The 22,142-nt window shown below is 35.4% G+C and overlaps 1 protein-coding gene across 2 annotated transcripts; it reads right to left on the bottom strand.

Moving 5' to 3' along the window:
- Positions 1 to 2,518: 2,518 nt before the first annotated feature.
- LOC142547389 (protein CHROMATIN REMODELING 5-like) lies at positions 2,519 to 21,210 on the bottom strand. 2 transcript variants are annotated; one of them, XM_075655663.1, is made up of 31 exons: positions 20,749 to 21,210; positions 19,662 to 20,332; positions 19,469 to 19,536; positions 16,959 to 17,396; positions 15,763 to 15,990; positions 14,598 to 14,681; positions 14,105 to 14,164; positions 13,886 to 13,989; positions 13,645 to 13,696; positions 12,965 to 13,028; positions 12,611 to 12,704; positions 12,415 to 12,502; positions 12,202 to 12,336; positions 10,917 to 11,108; positions 10,755 to 10,822; positions 9,947 to 10,040; positions 9,695 to 9,819; positions 9,540 to 9,603; positions 9,039 to 9,251; positions 7,829 to 8,071; positions 7,629 to 7,739; positions 7,403 to 7,489; positions 7,084 to 7,263; positions 6,776 to 6,856; positions 6,456 to 6,689; positions 5,136 to 5,291; positions 4,871 to 5,048; positions 4,517 to 4,698; positions 3,827 to 4,168; positions 3,648 to 3,741; positions 2,519 to 3,395 (listed from the first exon to the last, which is right to left on the bottom strand). In XM_075655663.1, the coding sequence occupies exons 2-31, from the start codon at positions 20,308 to 20,310 to the stop codon at positions 2,998 to 3,000; spliced, it is 5,106 nt and encodes a 1,701-aa protein (XP_075511778.1). In that variant the 5' UTR covers positions 20,311 to 20,332; positions 20,749 to 21,210; the 3' UTR covers positions 2,519 to 2,997. The 2 variants fall into 2 exon arrangements, with proteins under 2 accessions (XP_075511778.1, XP_075511788.1); XM_075655673.1 differs by having other exon boundaries at positions 15,763 to 15,987.
- Positions 21,211 to 22,142: the final 932 nt, after the last annotated feature.

The following is a 22,142-nucleotide window of genomic DNA, read 5'->3' as shown; positions in this document are numbered from 1 at the left end:
TGTATTATAATCGATTTCCTCTTCGGCCTATTGTAGTTTGGTTTATTGGTGCTGTGTCCATTAGAAGCCTAATAAGCAGGGATGGCAACTTCCCGAAACGGGGATGGGGATCCCCGACTTTTTCGGATTTGGGTTCGGGTTCGGATATTTTTTTAAATCCCCGATGTAATTCGGGACGAGTATGAGATTATTATCCTCATACTCGAAATATCCAAACCCGCCCCGAAAATAATATTAATAATAAAATAATAGTATTATTAATATTAATAATATAATAATATTATTATTATTAATATTGATATTGATAATAATATCAATATTATCTATAATAATAATAGAAAATAATAAGTTTGGTTTGAGAAAATCTCCGAATTCGTCATCGTCTTGTCATATTAATATTTTTGAAACGGGGATGGGGACGAGGCGGGGATGGGAAGTTGATCCCCGAAGTTTCGGGTTTGGGGATTCCCCGAACCCGAAAAAGCGGGGATTTGGGCGGGTATGGGGGTGGGGATGGAATTCGGGGATAGGGATGGGGATGGCAAACCCGCCCCCGCCCCGGCCCATTGTCATCCCTACTAATAAGAATTTATTGAAATGCTTTGAGGGTGTATGGGAAATCTTGATATTATATTTAAGATACTATTCCAAAAATATGTCAAAAGATAAATATTCATCAATATATATGAATAATAACTTGATAAATATATGTGAATAATAACTTCTCATTTCTTCAATAGCCGGGTTCACAAAATCAATATAATTAATTGGCTTATGAATTTCGTAACATGTTACTCAAATAACAATTTTTAGAGTAGATCTTTTGTGAGACGGTCTCACGACTGTGAGACGGGTCAATCATACCGATATTTAAAATAAAAAGTAATACTCTTAGCACAAAAAGTAATATTTTTTCATAAATGACCCAAATAAGAAACTTGTATCACAAAATACGACCCGTGAGACCTTATCACAAAATACGATCCGTGAGACCGTCTCACACAAGTTTTTGCCCAGTTGTTATTAGTTCTCTTTCACTTGCTCTTTTGTCGGACGATTGGACGGAAATGGTCAAGAAATGGATATATTCCACGCTGCAAGCTTGAAATTTCTTGTTACCTTATCACAATGCTACAAGGAAATTAGTACCACCTAAAATGAAAACAAGAAGGTGGGAGTGTCAAAAATACAAAGTATAAATAATTAAGGGGCCAAATTGAAAGGTAAAGTGGTAGAAGGATTCGTGCTGAGGTGGGAAACTATACTGAAAGATAAAGAGATAGAGGGTTTTGCACCACAACTTGTTCCTATGGTAAAGCAAGTCACACCAAGGATTCCGTTTCGTTTTGTTGTATTTTCAAAATTTTCGGTACAATATCTTTTATGTGAGGCTGTCAAACCAACCAATTGTAAGTTTATTTGCCACTATACTATGTAAAATTGAGATGGGCCTTGTTTGTCCTCCTAATGATTAACTACGAAATGAATAATTTTAGATGGATCAAGTGGTGATGACGAGCAAGATTTTATTTCATTCCAGAAGAAGCGTGCAAAATTAAAGATAGTTTCACGTGTGATTTGTGGACGAAAGTTCTCTTATTACTTTTTTCGGGTTAGAAGTTGAGTTTTAATTGACATTCATACATCACGCAATAATTTATTACTCGAAATGAGCCAAGTGAAAAAAAGAAATTGGTTCTATCATAGTTCTGAATTATTATATGATAACACATAGAAGTTAAAAAAAAAAAAAAAAAAGTGGAAAAAACAAAAAGAACAACTTTATTTGAACAAGTGAATATTTTAAGAAATAAGCAAAATGATCATTTTTACGAAAACGTTGGAAAATGTATTAGGTTATATATATGAAAGAATCACAGTTCCAAATCTCAATCCTTCTTGCTAGGCATTGACAATGATTCCAGTCACAGGCCTTATCCACAACGAAATCAAACAAAAAATATAGAAAGATTCAGAATATACAACACAAGTAGCGTGCAATAAGTTCAAACTTCTAATTTAATGTTCTTTTTAAGGACAAACGTTTAGCATACAAAAGTATGCTAAAGCTTATCACCTAGAAAGACGACCTCAAAATATTCTGGCACAAAATCACCTCATCAAAACAGAAGCGAGGTCTCATCAGATCAATTCCGCTAACTCCCGATAGTGATCCCAATCAACTGTTAGATCTCAGTAAAGTAAACGTTTGACAAAATACAGTTATAATGTAGGTGCAAAACCGAAATTCTCGTTCAAGTTTACCTGTAAGAAGTTGCACAGCAATATGTGATCATCCTCTGCAAACTGGAAATCCTAATCACCATAAAGGAAAAAACGAATAGGCAAGTCGACTAACAAAATCCCTATGTATACACATCATTCAAACTAGAACCATTGCAGGCATGAACTTTAATGACGCGGTAAAGACCATATGTATCTAGCATCAACTCTAGGTCACATAGAAGAAACCACATAACAATAAACTGAAACTAAATATGTAATTTTAAAACTAGTATTGATAAGAATTTAGTAAACAAACAAAACTTTGATTTACACTTAATAAAGTGTCACAAGTACAAAATGTCCTTGTACGATGTATCACGAATAGTTTACGTGTCCTTTAGACTATGCGCTATATATGTGAAAAAAATTAGTATCCTCGTTCATATATGAAAAAAAACAGAAGTAAAGTTATTTTAATAGAGGATTTCCATCTTCGAGGAATGTTGCTTTCTCATGCCATCCTCACAACATTAGGTGATGTACACGACTGTTTTGCTTTCACTTGCCCAAACCGGTGCTGTCTAGTATTTCTAAGTATCTTCAGATGAAGAGATCCAACTAAGCTCGGAGAAGATTCTAAAAAATTGTTCTTCTCAATGGTAACAAAATCAGACAGCAAAGACCTCCAGAGCAGATAAAGCAATTGGAAATAATGAGTTGGCCTTGCTCTACAATTGGAGTCCTCTAGCATTCACAAATGTCCTGTCACATTTATTTGGTACCAGATGAGAAACCTTGCCTTGAAGGAAAGCCAGCCGGCTGCATTCTATAAGGCCGTCCAATACTAAATTGTCTGCCATCAGATGGCGGGGGTCCCAAAATCCCAGAAGAGTTTGGATCAGGTAATCGCGTCCCATTACCTGTGGATCTTTGATATGGATTCTGAATATGAGAAGCATCTGTCTCAGCTCTTTTTCTCCGTTTCCAAGCCTCAAATTTACCCACGTCAAGATCCCTCTGCATAAATGCTGCAGCTTGACCGTTGATGTGAAATGGTCCCACTCCAGTAACATGTTGCTCCTGTTTAAGTTTGGAATAAATTTGTTGAAGCTTCTCACCAGACATATTTGAAAACGTAGATACATAATTCCATAACCGTGTGGTCATCCCTGCAAAAGGAAATATATCTGTTTAATGTTTCTGTCCGGAAGTACAGAAGTCAGCCATAGGACATCTATCCATCCGTTATTTCATTACCACCTATTTTTTCCCTTCCTAAAACAGTTCCTTCCTGATCCCACGTTTAGGCCCCCTTCTCCCCTTCCCCCAACCTCTGAATGCAAGTACACATCCATGACTCAGAGCGAGCAATGGATGAGCACAGCATAAAAAAGGAAGGATATATAGATACGAAGACCTACTTTCTTGCTTATAAGGCCCCTGCTCATAGTCTGAAACAATCTGGTCAATCCTCCGACCAAGAAGCTGCAAGTAATTCCTAATTTTGGAAAGCACCTACGTTGCAATAATCACACAAAGTTCAAAATTACCAATAAATTTATAGCAATAAAAGATATGTAAAAGCTTGTGATTAGCAAACCTTCTCTTTGGGTAGGGTTGCACTAATAGACTGAAGTTTTTGGAGACCTCTCAAAGTCTTCCCTTCCTCTATCAGGACATCCGCACACCATTCCATCCACTTTACTTCCTTAAATTGCTCATAAACTTCTTCATTATCAGACATTTCACCTTCCTCTTTCACTAATGTTTCAATCTTCTGGGATTTCATAGCTCTACTTTTGTTGGTTCGAACATTCCCGGGAGAATCAGATTTCCCTGGTCTGCCTTTTCCATGCGACAAGGGAAGTGTTTCTTTCTGTTTTTTTGCATTTTTACGGCCCACTTTTGCATTAGAATTCTTCCCACCAACAGCTGCAACTTCCTGAAAGCGGATTATGCAAAGCAATAAATAAATCGATAGCCAACCAGATTGGAGTGATGATAGATAATAATAAGCAAAATAGCGCCCCAAATGATCCTCCCCAATCCCATAATAGCTCCTGTGCTGCAGTATTCTATAGGTAGAGAATATTTTCCTTGAGATGCGAGCGAAGAAGGTAAATCAACATATTTACAGAATTGCAGGTTCTAATTGAAAATTTAGGCTGGGAAATTATTTCTCAGTGATGAGCTTTTGATTCGATAAAACCGCAGCAAGAACAAAACAACAGAAATTCAAAAATTATCTTGAGACATGGGGACTTAAGGTTATTGAAAATATTCAACCTACCATTTCCAGAAGTTGTGCTGCTCGTTCTTTCAGTTGGGGAGCTCGAGGTAAGAAAGTCTCATGATGTTGAAGTTCAACAGGAGCAATCTTCTTAGTAAGGCCAAGTGTTTCATCTAATCTAACCTTTTCCCAATTGCCAAATCCATGATAGTGAATACCAAGCAGCAACCTTGCATCATCCTCTAAAGGTACAAATAGGGAAAAGTTACAAAACCATTTAACATCTGGAACAACATTTCTCCATAATAAGCGAAATAAAACAAACAAACCCTTCCCAAACGGTATTTAATAAAATTAAGCTACGTTGGAAAGGAATAAATAGACTAGCAAAACAGCAAAGAAATATTCACTCACTCTGATTCCAACCACAGCCTTTAGACCATGTGGCAGGTTTGAGATACGCAAGTGCTCTGAATTGAGAAATAGGATCGACATAGCGGCTAATTCTCTTGGCAAGAAGTTGAAGTTCTTCAACACGGCATAAAACTTCATCAGCTTTTACAGGCACGCCAAAAAAATCCAATAGAGGCCCCTAAGGATATAGTGATACAAGTTTCAGCTCCATTAGGGGAGTACTGATAAAACCCGCGAAACAGCAGATAAATGACAAGGCACAAACCTTTGGATCAAGTGTCTCTCCTTTAACTGCTTCTCTACATCCATCAATCAAAGCATCATAAAGCTCAATTTGTGCCTCCATTGGAGCAGCTTCAACTACTCCACCAACTTCTAACGCGATCAATCCTATTTGGCTATCATCTCCAAATTTCTTAACCTGATTGAAGCCATTGGTAAGAGAAAGGTTATGCAATTGACAAAAGGAACAAAAGACTAAGGAAAAGATGATTTGGAAGGGAGAGATTTGAAATACTTATCCACTCAAAAAGAAGAAAAACACTAGTAGCATCTCATTAGTTTTTATCAGACCGAAATATTCAAAAGCCTAAATATTTGATTAATTTTTTAAATTCTTAAAAGACATCTGACATACTTTCAACAATCCTCCAACAAAAATTACTTACTATTTCATTTATCTTATCTCTTGATTTTAGAAAACGACGAATATAATAACTTCCAAGTTCGAAATACAAAAAATTCTTCTTACCAACCCTTGATACTCAATAATAGTTAAAACTACCAGAGAACTGATTCTATCAAGCTTGGCATACATAACTCCTGAATTATACAGGATTCAATGAAATTGACAGGCTCGACATAAAATCTACCTCGAGAAAAGAATGAATCAATTGAAAAACCTCACACTTACTATGCCAGCAAGCATGCACACACAACAAAATCATAATCCAAGTACTTGGGCAGTAAACTCGCATAACACAGGAGATTAACAAGATAAACACATCTCAAACAAATGGATAGAGAACCAAAAAAACGTGATGGGTAAGTAGGTGAACTAGGGATCTAGTTAACAAGCACAATATCTAATGTTTTCAACATAGATTACAAGTTTAATAGTGCCAAAATAAAGAAATTGGTCTCTCTTTGCCTCGTTCATAATGAGTGTCAATATTCAAATGTCACGAGGACAAGAAAATGATGATTGAATCCGCAAGGAAATGAGTCATTTCTCACTCATGCAATTAATAGCAAAAGAAACCAGCTACTTAAAAGGAGAAGAGGGTGTAAATGATTTGACTGTAATCACTGGGTTATATGCTCAGTGTACTTCTAAATATTTTTTATAAGTGAATATTATTTACCTATCAAAAAAAGAGGGGGGGATGTTAAGGGTTTCCTCATTGTAAATTGTAATATATAAAAGAACAAGTGTAATTGTAATATATAAAAGAACAAGAGTAAGGAACAGGATTGACCCTGGAAAAGTATAGGAAACGAAATTATCTTTCTTATTTTTTTTTACCCACACAAGTATCTTTATGTATAAAGCCATGTCTAGACTACCAAATGATATTAGCTTTACCGCTCGGAAAAACCGGGTTGCATCTCTCTTGGGTAAGTTTCCATGAGACCATCCTCTTACTTGAGCAGTAGCACCCTCAAGCACAGGAAGAGAATAACCAGAATCAGCTCTCCGACGTTTTGAAAGTCTATCCTGGGGCTCCACACCCTTCTTCTTCCGTTTGTTAATCCTTTCAGGTGGTATAGCCTCTGCATAGCTTTTAATATTTCGAGCTGCTCGTGGAGCTAAAGCATCCTAGAAGATAGATAGAACACCAAAAAACTCATCATTCGAAAATAGTTAAAATAATCAATATGCATGCATCAGAGTGACTTGCATACTTCGGCTTGCGAGATAGCTTCAGGCTTTATCATGCGACTCCAAAATGTCCCATCATCTTCAGCACTACTGAAATTGGCCACCTACATAAGGTGATCAGAAAACACAGTAAATGAGAGAAAAATTCAAAGATAAAATCAAATTTTGCATATTTTAGAAGAAAAGACTTTGAAGTAAAGCAAGGCAGATCAATCAAGAAGATTGAGACTCTCTCCTGATTTCAGTGACAAAAAGTAATGGGTGTCATAAAATACTAAAAAAGGAATGTGCAATAATCAACTGCTCAAAAAAAGAGTTCAAATAAACTTGCCTTAAAAGCACTCAACAGTTCGTTCCCTTCTCCTTCAGCTGCTTTGTCTTCAACTTTCTCCGCTCTTTCAAGAATCTCATCAATATCCATACTCAAAAGTCTTTTCTTGCTTTCTTCATCATTTTTGTCTTCCTTAAAAAGTTCCTCGGCCCCGAACCTCAGAATTGCAGAAAGCTCACTCTACACGACAAATAGTAAGATAGGAACCCACAGACACAGATCAAATATACTCCATAGAAAGCAGTACGGAAAAATCACAACGCACACATGATTACAACAATAGAAAGATCAATACGAGTGGTTCAGTTCACAAACGTACTTTATCAAATGAACTCCCTTTCTTCGACTCCTTTTTCTCCAGTCTACCTTCAGCATTCAGTTTTTGAATAACTAGGTGGTCCAAAACCTAAAAAAAAAATTAGAAGTCAAGCAAAGATGTAAAATCCACATTATGCACAAGTAAAAGTGACCAAGTTTTGAGAAGCGTACACACCCAAAAAAAATAAGTATAACATCCAGAGTAAAAACTTCCACATAAAGCTTACCATCTTTTTCTTCGCCCTCTCCAAGATATCTTCCTCAACACTCTTGCTTGTAACAAATCGGTAAATGTTCACCACTTCTTGTTGCCCAATTCTATGAGCTCGGCTCATGGCCTTAATTAACCAAACCGAAACTAAAATATTATTGCAAACAAACAACTCATAGAATATATAGAGCAGGAGTGCAATAAACTTTCACAAACCTGCAAATCATTTTGTGGATTCCAATCAGAATCAAAAATAATGACGGTGTCAGCAGTCGCAAGATTAATACCCAATCCACCAGCACGTGTGGAAAGAAGAAAACAGAAATCCTCACTCCCACGAGCATTAAAATGATCCATAGCCTGCTGACGCAACTCGGCCTTTGTACTACCATCAAGCCTTTGAAATTGGAATCCTTTGATTGATAAATATTCAGCCAGTAAATCCAACATCCTTACCATCTGTGATAAAAAAAAACATTAGTCGATTTTATTCTACTGAGGCATGAATTTTGAAAGTCCAATCTACGTAGTTAACCATCAAAGCCATGACAGTCACTGGAACGAACTCCAGCAAGTTGTCGACAAGAATGTAACTCAACATTCAAATAACTGCACCTCAATCTTTAAATTTACACAACAACACACTCACGCCCCATAGAGGAAGGCTATGGGGATCGGAAAAATTGTATACATGATTGTAAGTGCTGGAGAACATCGACTCGATCCTCTGTCAGACTAACCAAAATGTCCTACTCAATCAAAAGTTCACCCACTTGAGCACTAAGGCCACCTGAAATGATCGTGTGGAAGGTATAACTGGATAAAGAGGAGGGCCAAGAGAAAGTGCCCCATGAGATGAAGGAAACAAAATTCATTTATCCTCACAAGTAAACTTTCACAATGCATTTCTAAGCATTTCACACACAGAATATCAGCTGTTGACTTGGTCAGAAGTATACATTTTCACAATCCTACAGCGCCTACCGGTGAATTTATACTTATTCTCAACGAGGGTATCAAAAATAAAAGTACTAAAAAATTAAAACAGAAATACTTAAAAAATATGGCAACAAGTTGCATCCAATTTTGGTTGATTTATATGGGGATGTATCTGTGTTTTTGTAGGCTGCAACTGCTTAAAAATAACAGGTACCTCGATGAGGATAAGACAAATCAGGTACAGGTTTTCCATCATAAATGACATGACATGACGAAGCTCGAAAAGATTTTTAGATAAAAAAGTTATTTTAAGCATGTCTTCAATTTCAGCCACTCCACAGTTCGTTTTATGTTCCAACATAAACACAAGTAACACAGGAAAAATATTGCAAAGGAAAAAACAGTATTATATTTACTGATAGCAGCAGCGAGATACATGAACTATTTGTGTCAATGTATTAGTTCGACATAACAAAATTCCACATACCTGAGAAAATATCAAAACACGGTGACCTGTCTCATGCAACCTGTTGAGCAGCTTATCAAGCAGGACGAGCTTCCCACTGCTTAGAATTATTCGTTCCAGTTTAGAGCTACCAAGAAAATTTGCATCCCCACCATAACCATGGTCGGCACTTTCAAACAAAAATGGATGATTGCAGCATTTCTTCAGCTCCACCACAACATTTAAAAGCGAAACCTGCAAGACTTTGGGGATCAATATACTTCTTGTCATAGCAGTCTTCACATAGAAGAAAACCAACAAACATATATTGACACGATCCAATTAATGATATCTTTTCATTGAAGAGACAATAAATTATTTTCCCAATTCCTGTCGAGATTCATTCGAAGTGAGGAGTCTTGGGTTATGGTAGCAATGTACTGGTATAAAAATATAACCAGATAAAAAAGTAATAAAAATCCAACAAAGTGCTTCAAATCAACAATTCTCCTAACAATTCAAGGAAACTTTACGAACACTAACCTGATTCCCTCGGACCCCTTTATTCAAATCATGGAAGTTGCGTTCCAAAATCCATTTGTAGTACCTTATAAAAAAAACCATTGGCAATAGAAAGTAACGATGTTGTCATGGTAATCTTTCAAGCAAACAAAAAATGTGGTTCAAAAGGGGCGTACTGTTTCTGCAGTGGGGACATCTCAACTCTAAGTATGCGTTCAATCTTTGGAGGCAAAGACTTCTCTACGTCTTTTATAACTCTTCTAAGAATATGGGGTCTCAATTCCATGTGAAGATTAGCAAGCTATGTAGAGTGAAAAGAATACAACCACATAATGGCAATAAACACACAGTGACAAACCAAAATACAAAAAAAAAAAAAAAAAAAAAGGTAGAAAAGCAACAAAGGGAGAAACAAGAAAATCTCTTACCTCCATGTCATTAAAAGAACTAAGATTCTTGTACTTCTGCACAAAGTCGTCCTTCACCTTAAACTTATCAGGATCAAGAAAGTGGAGCAAAGCCCTGACATTTTTACATTAAACATGTAGTCGTAGATTTTAGTGTCGTATAACAAAAATAGTGTCATTAAAACATATCTAGCACAATGTAACATCCAACAAGCACCATACACCAATGTTCCAAAAATCGGCCTAGGCGCTAGTCGCCATTTAGGCGGCTCGGTGGCCAAAAATTAATTAATTTTTATTTTATTTTTGAAAAGCCTTTTGGGCTTTCAATTTAAATTAAAAAATGATAAATTATTTTTTTTATAGACCCTATACCAAAGTCCAACAAAAAATATGATTTGTTGAATTGCCCTAACACAAACCAAACTTCATCTTATTATGTTGATACCGTGAAATCCGTCTAGTGGTGCCTAGGCGGCCTAGCTGCTAATTGTTGGTCTGGCGCTAGCGAATTTTAGAACCTTGCATACACTAAAATATAGATAAAAATAAATGAAAAAAATTATAACTGCTTTCTCAAAAAAATCTGCCCAACCTTCTAAAAAGTTTTTTTTTCAAGGACAGGTTTTTTCTAGGACAGTTCTTTGAATAGGGAACGCGCCAAATTAAATGTCAGGGAAGACAGAAAATCGGAGGGTATAGTATAAGAGGTGAGCTTCTGTATCAACGAAGACCCATATATTGAGAGAAATACCACTTCAGGAGAGAATCAATTTAATGCATACCGAGGCATGATTATCATAGTTATTTATTAATATGAACTAATTACCACAGCTCTTCAACACTGTTTTGCAACGGGGTGCCAGTGATTAGCAACTTGTTCTTCGTGCTGAATTCCTGTGAAAAAAATCAAAGACCGTTGTTAAACAAACTATTTAAAGGTACAATATGAGAGCCAAAGCAGTAACTTTGATCATTAAATTTGCCATACTGATAGTGAAGTATACAATGAAGCTTCGCTGTTCTTTAGCCTATGGGCTTCATCAACCATAAGATAGTTCCACTTGATTTTTGAGAGGACGGCTTTATCTTTCAATAAAACCTCATATGTAGTTAACAAGGTATCAAATTGTGTGACTCTGCCTGTTTTTTTATCATTGTAAAATTCATATTGCTGACACACCTGCAATTGCACGAAGACCATTAGAAAAGACAAAAATAACTTTTTTTAAGGATAATTTCACAGAATAATCTAATCAGACTTCTTTGAAGCTTCAGACCAGATCACTGATTCCCTTCCCAAATGGTTAAATTTCAAACAAGCACTGCCCTAGTAATGCAGGTCAAAACACAAGTTTAATAACATACTTACAGACTTTGTTTTTATGAGAATAATCCTAAGACATGTTAAAGAAAATGCCGACGTGCAATTTTTTCCGAAAAAAATACCAAAAAACAGAATTGATGCAGATCAATCTAACGTTTTAGGGGACAATGAGAATTGACCTTGATGTTCAAGCGAAGTGCAGCAGGTCAGATTATCATCCACAAAACAGCTGGTTCAAAACTTACCTCCTCATAGTCAACCCATATTTTAATCACTTAAATAATTTTAATTTTCAACTAGTTAAAACAAAATATAGATGAATTGGTGATGAAGATGGCAATAATAGTGTTATCAAGTAATGACTTCCAGAAGCGGGAAATGGCAATCTGCAGTTCATCAAGAATATCCCTTTACAGATTCGAACCAATATATGATTTGATCATGAAATTGGAGTCCACTGAGAGACATTAGAAACATCTTCAACGAACAACTGCTGAAGCTACCAAATCAAAACACATTTGGAAAGAATGTGTTCGTAAACCAGTAATGAAAAACTAAAAAGTTAAAAATTGCAGAACAAGAAACATAAAGATAGAACTAAATTCAAAAAATGGTGAAGATTCCCCATCAAAACAAGAACGGGATCCACATTCTAATCAAAGTCAAAGAAAATCATGAGGATGTAAGCAAAGCATGTCATTCCTCAAGAATCCGATACATTATTCCTTCGTATGAAGAGTAGAATCAATTAAAAACAATAACAAATCTAGAAACATAAATATAAAGGAACCTCAAAAGCTCCAATAATCACAAGCATGCATGATTACAAAAAACAGTATAAATAAATCAGAATCAACCATGCAACAGCATCAACATGTTATTGTATAAGCGTTGAAATGCACTTCATAGCGAGTATAAAATATATCTAGAAGAGAAAGAACTTCCCAACCTCACGGCTAGCACGAGTTCCAACATAAATAATAACATTCATTTCTGGCAACCACTTTTTAAATTCTTTTGCCCAATTCGATAATGTAGATAATGGAACGACGACAAGAAATGGTCCTGGAATTTGCTGAGAGTTCTGCAGAAACAATCAGGAAAGAATAGCTGCCATACATTTGAAAAGTTCAAATTTACTAGCATGATAAGTTTTAAGTACCTGCAAAAATCCAAGCATCGAAACTGACTGGACAGTTTTTCCAAGCCCCATTTCATCAGCTAATATTACATTTGTATCATTTCTCCAGCTGTGCTGCAAAAGAGAAACTGATCAGCACAGCTTTGCGAGAAATACAAATGATTGAAACATGATAAGATAGCTGCAGCAAATAATCCAACTTGAACCAAGTTCGCACCTGTTAACTAAAAAGTTCAAACCTTCAAGCTGGTAATCTCGAAGATTTCCCCCTTTCAACCACTCAGGCTGCTCATCAAGCTTCCTAAGACTTCCTGAGAGAGTGGAACAATCTTTATCTTTATGATATAAAAATAAAAGTACAGTAGACAACAATACCAAGTAAGATAAAATACAAGAAAACAACAGGACGAGATGGAACATTCAGTCCTCTGAGAAACTTCACTCTTTCATCTATATGATGCCACAAAGCTCATAGAAAATCTGCTATATTCGTTTCATACAACAAATCATTGATAACATCAAAGTGTCTACCAGAGCAGAAATGTGAGAATTTATAAGTGTAATAACAAACCTTTGCTTTTTTTCCGCTGGAAGTCAACAGTCTTCCCTTGCACCATAATGGCGACCTCGCGAACCTGCTTCCATGAAAAGATCATGATCTTGATAAAGTATAAACTAATGGCACACTCGGGACATCAATTCAATAGTTGAACAAATTCAAAGGAAATATTTGATACTTAAATGTATGGCATATAAATTGGCAAGGCAGACCAGTCTAACCACACAGAAGATCTTGGATCAAATTAAAACAAAGTACATAATAAAACTTGAGGAAAAAATATTTATATGTCTACACATAGGGTAAGAAAAACAAGAAAAAGTAACTTGATAAGAAGATAGCCATGATTAGACTGATCACAGTTCTGGGACACTAAATTAGAATTATAAAGCCAAAAAAAATGGAACTACTCTATTTCTTTCATAGACTGATCCAATCAAACAATTGATTGGACGCATGGCTAGATAAGTCCTTCAAAGCACAGTAACAAAGCTTATAAAACAAAATAACATCACTCCATGCAAAACAAAATTTCATGCAAGAAAAAATAAATAAATCTGTAAGATGGTAGGTTCGTTTTAAGAAACTTGGCAAACTTTGTAAATTATTAGAATAAAACAAAAGTAAACTGTTTGATGCTTAAAAGATCATTAAAAAGGCAATTCCTAAGAGAATGTCATATGAAGTCATACCTTGTATTCATCAATAGCATCCTGGGCAAATGAAATATCAACATCTTTCTCCCTGCAATAAGACACAATGCAGCAGAACTTCAAGATCTCATTTGGAACAACTACATAAATTAACATGAAAAATAGCTGATGATATATTATTTCACACCTTAAAAATAGACTTCACACAGGTTAATACAGATCTCATCATACTACGAGAAGTCAAGCACATGGAGGCACATTTAAATTAAGTGGGAATTACCAAGTAGCTTCAGCATATGAGAGTCCGTGCCACTTGACCAAATATTCTGGTACCACATTACCCAAACCATCTTTGGCGACCCTGGCAGCAATCACTCTCTCCACCTAAGTATGAATTTCAAAACCAAACACGAGGCTTGTAACATGAATGTAAGCAAAATAACAAGTTCATGGTGTATGAAGGAATAAAACCCCAAAATATAAAAGGGTGAAAAGTAACCTGATTGTTTTGTTTGATAATGTCCAGGTCCATTTCCTTGCTCACATCATTTACCTCAATCTAGCCACATATTACAGTGAGAGTCCATGAATAAACTAAGAAAGCTGGCACAGGGTAGATGCCCTGTGCCTTCATGATGGCAGAGGAAAATGATAGCACATGCATCAACAGTGAAAATTTTCAAGTCCACGTCAAAATAATTTGTTGTAATCTTACAAGAAAAACCCATATTCATAATATTTAGTAACATCACAACAAAGAATTGTTAGATCCATAATCACATTGAAAGCAATCAAGTATATTCTCCCAACTTCAGACAAGCTTTCCATCTAAATACATTTTTAATCCTCTATGTAAAATGCTCATTCACCCAAGGTCATGCCCCCACAAAAATACAAGGGACAGCTTTTTACCAGAAAATATTCACATAGCTTTAGTGTTACCGAGTTATAAATTAATTTCAAATTTGGCACAAAGATAATCATCATATTACCTCCTCGCGAGATAACATCTTCCGATACTTGACTTCATCCATCACTTTTTTGGTGTAATTCAAAACCTTCTTAAAACCACTGAGCTGAAAAATCACCAAAATATTAAGCATCCTTCGGGACGTCACAGAAAGATGACCAAGAAAACATTACACCACCTAAATACACACCATTAGCATAATGCAGCCCAAAATTAGATTCAAGCACTTTGCACTCCCATAAAACAAAAATTGCGCTTCAGAAATAGTCAAAACACTTATACTTGAAATAAATGAAAAAAATAAGTTCAATAATATTGTCTTAAAACCTAAATAAAATAACTCGAAATTTATAAAAACTATATTCTTGCACTAATACTAACAATTGAGTGAAACTGTATAATAACATTGTTTTCAACTAATTATTTTAATCCATTTCATTTTTTTATTTGTCTGATTATTAGGTTAATAAATTGTGCGCGCTCATACATGCTTCATCCAATATATAATTTTATTCAATAATAAAAATCACAGCTGAATTTAATTATTTATGTCAGCTAAGACATTTGAATTTAATCATAAATTTGCATATATCCATTCACTTTACGTAACCCTCAATATTGTTATGTACCTTGTATTCACTACCCTCTCTTTCTATTACAGTGACATTTGTAAAAACACACAAAAATTTATAAAACCTCGATCTAAAAATTATGAGATTAAAAAAAAGCATATACAAGACATCATCTATAAACGTGTGCTAGTTGATCAAATGTTGAATTTTATTTGTTTGTAAAGTCTATTGAACAATTTCTCTCATCTTTACTCAAATAAACATACAGTCTAGCAGTCAAACTAATTAGTTGCAGAAACATTATAACAATAATTACTAACTAGCCAAATATTATCAAGAAATAAATTATATGATAAGATTTATAATAAGTTTGTTTAGTTTTAAGAAATTTAAAGAAATGCATTAATATTTTACGATTAAAAAACACTATCAGGATGCAATGCGCAAATTTGTTGTCGGTACACGGTGCCAAAGGTGTATGTTTAAGGGTTGCAATTACCCAATATGTTTTTCAATTTATGAAAATGCTTTGTAAACAGTAGTTCACATTAACTCTCACTACCAGAGTTTACTGTCAAGTAAGTCTTACTTCAGCAGCTGATTTTAGAATCTTACATTCTGTAGTTCAGAGAGTGGTTTCCATTGGCAATGTAAATGAGAGTGGCCTTTCCATTTTATTAAAAACTCGATCTCATTCCAATCTGGCTCTGAGTCAAACAAATAGCTCAAAACCACAGGCTCAATTGATTTATTACTTCTCAAAGCTTCTTCAGCCATACCCTTTGGTTGATGCCACAATACCTTCTCAATTGCATCACCATCATCTTCTTCAATCTCCTCCTTGAAAAATATAATAGTGATCAACACAACATCATGAAGAACTTGATGAAATAAGGTCTAAAATAGTAACATATCCATGAATCTTAACAAATCTAAAACAAAGGAAAGAAAAAAAAACAAACAAACAAACAAACAAAAAAGCAAAGCAATAATGAATATACAAGTCAGATGATGTCCCCACTCACTACAACAGAATTACTTTTGCTAACCACATCATTTATTTGATCATTGCATTACAGAAGTGCATCAAATAAATCATGCAACGATGGCTGATTTCACCATTATATGTTTGTGAAAGTAGCAAATCTATCTGCTACGATCTATAAATCGTTCATTTCGTTAATAACAGCCAAATGAAGATATCCTTTGGAAGGGAGGACAACTCTAAGAAGGAAAGATGATAAACAGAAAAGCCGTTCGCTTAGCATGTTCCACAAGCCAAGAAAAGTCACTCAGAAGATAAAAAAGACAGTTCAACTAAGTAAATGTCAACAACATTGTAAAGAAATACCCAAATAGAAAAAAAAAACATATTGTATAATGAGACTCACTCAAACATATCCCCCTTTTTTAGATTCTACAGTATAATGTGAAAAGAAAGGAAATTCTGAAGAAGGGGAAAACATCATCAGAATTTCCACACACTGTGACCAAATTACAACAGCCTATATTACTTCTACTGATGGAACAGTGTCAAAGGAAAAAACCAAAATTACCTATCTATCAACCGTATGAATTAATAATCAAGGTCCACAAAAAATGGTAAGATTAGATCAGCCTAACTATAACTGATAATGCAACTTAAGGTCTTTAAATTTAGATGGCCGGGCTAAAATTCTAAATACTTAAAACCACAAAATAATGATTTTTTAACAAGTAAAAAATATGGATGCAACAGTGAGAATAATTTACCATCACTTAAGGAACTTCTGTGCTAGTGTTTAACTGTGATTTCAAAAACATTAACACACCTTATGTGTTTTTTTCCCTTCATCAAGATCTTCACTTTCATCACTCTCAACATATGATACTTTCCGCACTGAACGACCTGAAGTTCGTGGTTCATTGTTCCGAACAGAAGTTTTCATCGAAACAGACCAACCTCCAATCTTTCTACGTGCAGTAGGATCTCTCCTTGCACTTCTAAAACCACCATCACTGTAATATTCTGAGTACTCGGCAGAAGATTCCTTTTCATCTTCCTCAATAACAGTTCTGCCTGTCTTTCGCCGAGCGGACGGTGCAAGCGATCTTTCCCTGGTGGACTTCAAAGTTCGGCCACCCTTCACTGAATTCTTGGCCCTATTTTTCTTTATGTAGATGTCATCGTCGTCAGAGATATCCAAATCATCATCCTTAACATTATCTTCTTCATCAGATTCTTCAGCATCCCAATCTTCATCTCTATCCTGGAGATAAGAAAAGAAAAGTCCCTAAGATCACATCATACCTAGTAAAACACAGAACATCCTCACACTTGGACAGAAATTATTTTTTTCAAAGGAACATGCTGCAGAATTGAACACGTATTAATTAGCTAATACCAAACAGAACAATTGTGTCATAGCTCCATCAATGTCACTATAAAACACAGAAAACTAACAGATCCACTCAATAAGCAAAATTACTTTTAACTTTATATTTAAAGAGAGAGAAACAAAAATCATGATTTAGAAAACAAAGATGCACATACTGCCGCACAGACACAAAACTTGGCAATTGTGAACGCTTAAAATGAGAAGTGTAATCTACTTAAACAATGTCTTCTCAAGACGGAAGGCAACTCACATCCATTCTTCAAAATGTCCCGAAGACATGCTGTGATGTGGATTCATTTATTTAAGGGTGCAAGCGAGTCTAGCAACTCGGTCCAAACTCGACTCGAGCTTGATTTGACCGAGTTTGAGTCGAGTTCGAGTACTCGATTCTTCACTCGAGACAAGTTCGAGTTTTAATTGTTTCAAGTCAAATAACTCGCAAACTACTCGAGTAACTATATATTATTGTTTTTAAAATGATATATAATTTATCAGTATTTTTGTCCGTATAATACACAATTTAAACCCTAAAATTATGTTACTAACATTTTCGAGCTTTTCGAGTTCGAGTAAGTTGATATTTTCACGAGTTGAGCTCGAGTTTGAAATTTAATATTCGATCAAGTTCGAGCTTGATTTGCCCGAGCTCGAGAAAAGTCGAGTAGCTCGATTATTCACTTGAGAATAGCTCTCATTATTTAATTATTTCTAATAGAATAGCTCTCATTATTTAATTATTTCTAATAGAATAGCTCGCAATCTACTCAAGTAACTATATATCATTGTGTTTTAAAAGATATAAAATTTAAAGGTATTTTTATCCATGTAAAATAAACAATTTAAACCCTAAAATTATGTAACTAAGCTTTTTGAGCTCGAGTAACTCGATATTTTCACGAGTCGAGCTCGAGCTTGAAATTTGATACTCGAGTTCGAGTTCGAGCTTGAGCCAATAAAATCAAAATCGTACACCCCCACATATACATGTGTAGTAAGCACAAGTAGTTAAACTCATATACAATATACCACTATCATACTAGTTAAGTGAACAAAGTATCAATTTCCTCATATCCATTAATCCACATACCATACTCGTTAGGTTTCCTTCATGCATCTAAGCTCTTATGTAAGGCAAAACAAACTATATTACACGTTAGTAGAGAACAAAAGCATCGGTACAAGAAGAATAAGAAAACCACAATAGCATACTATAATTATACCAATAGTATATACACTACAGCAGTCTTAGAAACAAAATTTAATAATCATCTTCCATTATACATCCTACAAATAACTTTTTAAGTGGTGAGGAAATTACAAATTCGGATGTGAGTCTCTTAACAAGTAAAAAACAATTCCAACCAACCCTAGGTTTATTCTTACGTTGTGTTGTCTATTTGCACGCATCTAAGTATGCACCATAGTTCCATCCTAGCTATTTGATACATTCTCCATGAATGATAAATGTTCCTCACACCAACAAGGTCACCATTTCAGTAGGGGAAAGGAAAAAAGAAGTAAATAGCCCAGTGCGTTCAAATTAAAAAAAAATCAATATTTCATGTAACCTGCTTCAAAAATTATTAATACCTCAGGTCCTCTATATGAGACAAGTGCTACTTTTAATATAGAGACCCAGAGCAACTTTTGCAGACAATAATTTTATGTTTCGGATGTGCAAATAGCCTTGTTTAAAAGTGACTAATAAAAGTAACATAAAGGCCAAAAGAATCTACAAAGAATGGCCACAATATAACAATCACAAGGTAAGGCCAATATAACTTTTCTTTATAATGACAGCCAACAGAGTGCCACCAAATCATACTATAGTTCCAGAAATATATATATATATATATAATTAACTCACTCAGCCCTGCAATTAAGCCACAACAATTGCAATTATAGCAAGTAGGCATCAGCTACATCAATGTATTATAGAGGACCTTGGTTCCCCAGTGCTCGCCACCGGCTCCAAAATCCGGATCAAAGTCAGCATCATCAGGGTCATCTCCTGAGAACAAGAAATCTAATTAACTATGATACTGATGTCTACAAGCCAAATAGCAGTCTTTGGCCACAATCATTACAGAAATATAGAATTATAAAAAAATATTCGAGAGCGGAAAAAACAATTACCGTCTTTGTCGTCGTCGTCGTCGTCATCTTCGAAAGCATCTTCATGACCATACCTGTTAGCCTTCGACAATTTTGATTTCCCAATTATACCACTCGAAGAAACAGGTCGAGGCGGCAGCCTCAAACTAAACCCACTTGATTGGTTAATAATTCTGCGACGATTTGGCGTATCACTATGCTCGTCTCCATCCTGCTCATAGTACTCGTCAGACAACATCTCATCTGCAGGAACAATTTGATATCCCTTGCCAGTCACTTTCTTTTGTCTCATATCATAGTTTTCAGATTCCATCTTATCTTCTGCACCATCAGATGATTCCTCCAAATCAGACCCTTTATCTTCTGCAACACTTTTAGACTCCTCCCCAGACTGTGATGCAGCGGGCTGGCAATCCTTCCAAAAACTCGAACCCCACTTCCCACCCACAGCCATTCTTCTCATAGGTGACTGTGTATCTCCTCCTCTCAAATGTTTGCCATCATGTTCTCCATTATCGTGACTTGGTGTAGGTTTTGGTATTTCCTCGTTGTTCATGGCTACATTCTCATGTATTCTATTACTATTAACTGCCATCTGCTGTGAATGGTTTTTATCGTTCAATTCAATATGTTCTGTCATTTCACCTGGAAAATTCCTAAAAAATGACATGCCCTTTTCTTTGGCCGAGTACCTAAAAATTGAATAGCAGAATATCACCAGCTAATTGAAAGCAAGGAAATGATATTAACTTGTCCACAAAATTACGATACAAAGCGAGTGTGACAGCATGTAGTGATGCTGATGAATCGAAATAGAAGATTTATTTCGAATGTTTAAGGAAAGTTGTGTTCGCTAATTTGAATTTGAATGATTATAAGAATGGCCCACGTAATTGACATCCAATTTTTTTAAAAAAAATCAAGGTGAAACACATGGATCGGCCACTTAACACTTGGAATCCGCCGAAACTACGTAGGGAAAGGCCGCGACCAAAACCGATGCAAAAAAAACCCTAAATCTACGAGGGAGCAAACCCTAATTCGAACTGAAACTCATCTCGGTCGAAACAGACGAACTGACTGTTCAATTCCTTCCCGGAAAACTAACCTTCACAGTTAGCACACGCAACAAAAAGGGAGGAGGGAAATTGGAGCAATCCGGTCAAGGGTATTTCGGTCAATCCAGTGGCGCGCGACGGCTTACACTCGTGCGCAGCACGGGAGACTGTTTACGGGTAATAACTGTACATCCGGCGGCGGGAAACAGAGGTTTTCAAAACGGTACAGATGCTCAGGTTTTTGCTCACGAATGATACGAGACCTCGGGACCAGATTGAAGGCGCCAATCCGCAGGCCGATTGCGTAGCGGATTAAGGATATCAAATCGATTAAGTAGGAACAAACGTAACTGGATTATATTCGGCGGTGTTGTGTTCGATGATGTGCGGATGAGGAATGGGAAAAACTTTTTAGAGAGAGAGAGATATACAAAGGAGGGTGTTCCGAATATGTTTTTTAGGACTTGTTTGGTTTCTTTAGAGAGAGGAAATTGGGGTCTGCCAAGTTTTTTTTCCCCTGCCCTTTGTTGCATAGAGATAGAGAGACACGGTTTAAGAATATAATGAAAACACGTTTTTAGTTTCTTTCGAAATGAAAGCGTGCCTATGCCCTGATTCAAGCAAATGCCCGGTTACCCAATTTGGACTAATTCGTTGTGTCACAATGATGTTTGTACGGGACAAATGATTTGATTGGCAAGAACAGACAGGGGTGAGCATTCGATGAGTTTGGTTCTAGATCGAACCAAATCAGTGAACGAAAAATTCGATTAGCGAAATAAAAATGAGACCATATATTAGAATTAAAATTGATTTTAAAATTAATATATATATATATATATATATATATTGATTTAAAAAATAAAAATTTATTAAATAATATTATTTATTATATCGATTAATTCGGTTAACCGATTTCAAAATTTTGAAAACCGTAATCGAACCGAATTTTCGAATTGACTGGGTTCGGTCGGTTAGTTCGATTTTACCGAAATCTTGCTCACACCTAAGAACAGATCATATTATTTCAAAACTATCTCAATTACAATTAAATCGACATTGATTAACAAATGAGTGGTTTTGAAATTCATCGAGCATAAATAAATTCATCTAGACAATCAAATTGATTTGAAATTCATTGCTTCAAATCCGTATGCCCAAATGCATCCAAAAATGTTCTTCGTGATCATCATGTATGTAATATTTTTGCAAAACATCATTGTTTTATAATTTGTAAAAAGTTTTTCTAACAAAATGAAATCAAAATCACCCATCATAAATTATACTCGAAAAAATGTATGCAAATTTTTTAATAAAAGAAAATGCAATGTAATAATTACGAATTAATATGGTTACATCACATCAGCGAACCGAAATAATTAATAGGTTATTATCGTGTAATTATCAAATCAATGTTTTTTTAAAAAAAATGCCCTGAGCATAT

This window comes from Primulina tabacum, chromosome 1 (genome assembly GCF_025594145.1).
Source record: "Primulina tabacum isolate GXHZ01 chromosome 1, ASM2559414v2, whole genome shotgun sequence".
Lineage (NCBI taxonomy): Eukaryota > Viridiplantae > Streptophyta > Magnoliopsida > Lamiales > Gesneriaceae > Primulina > Primulina tabacum.
This window is presented reverse-complemented; position numbering and strand designations above follow the sequence as displayed.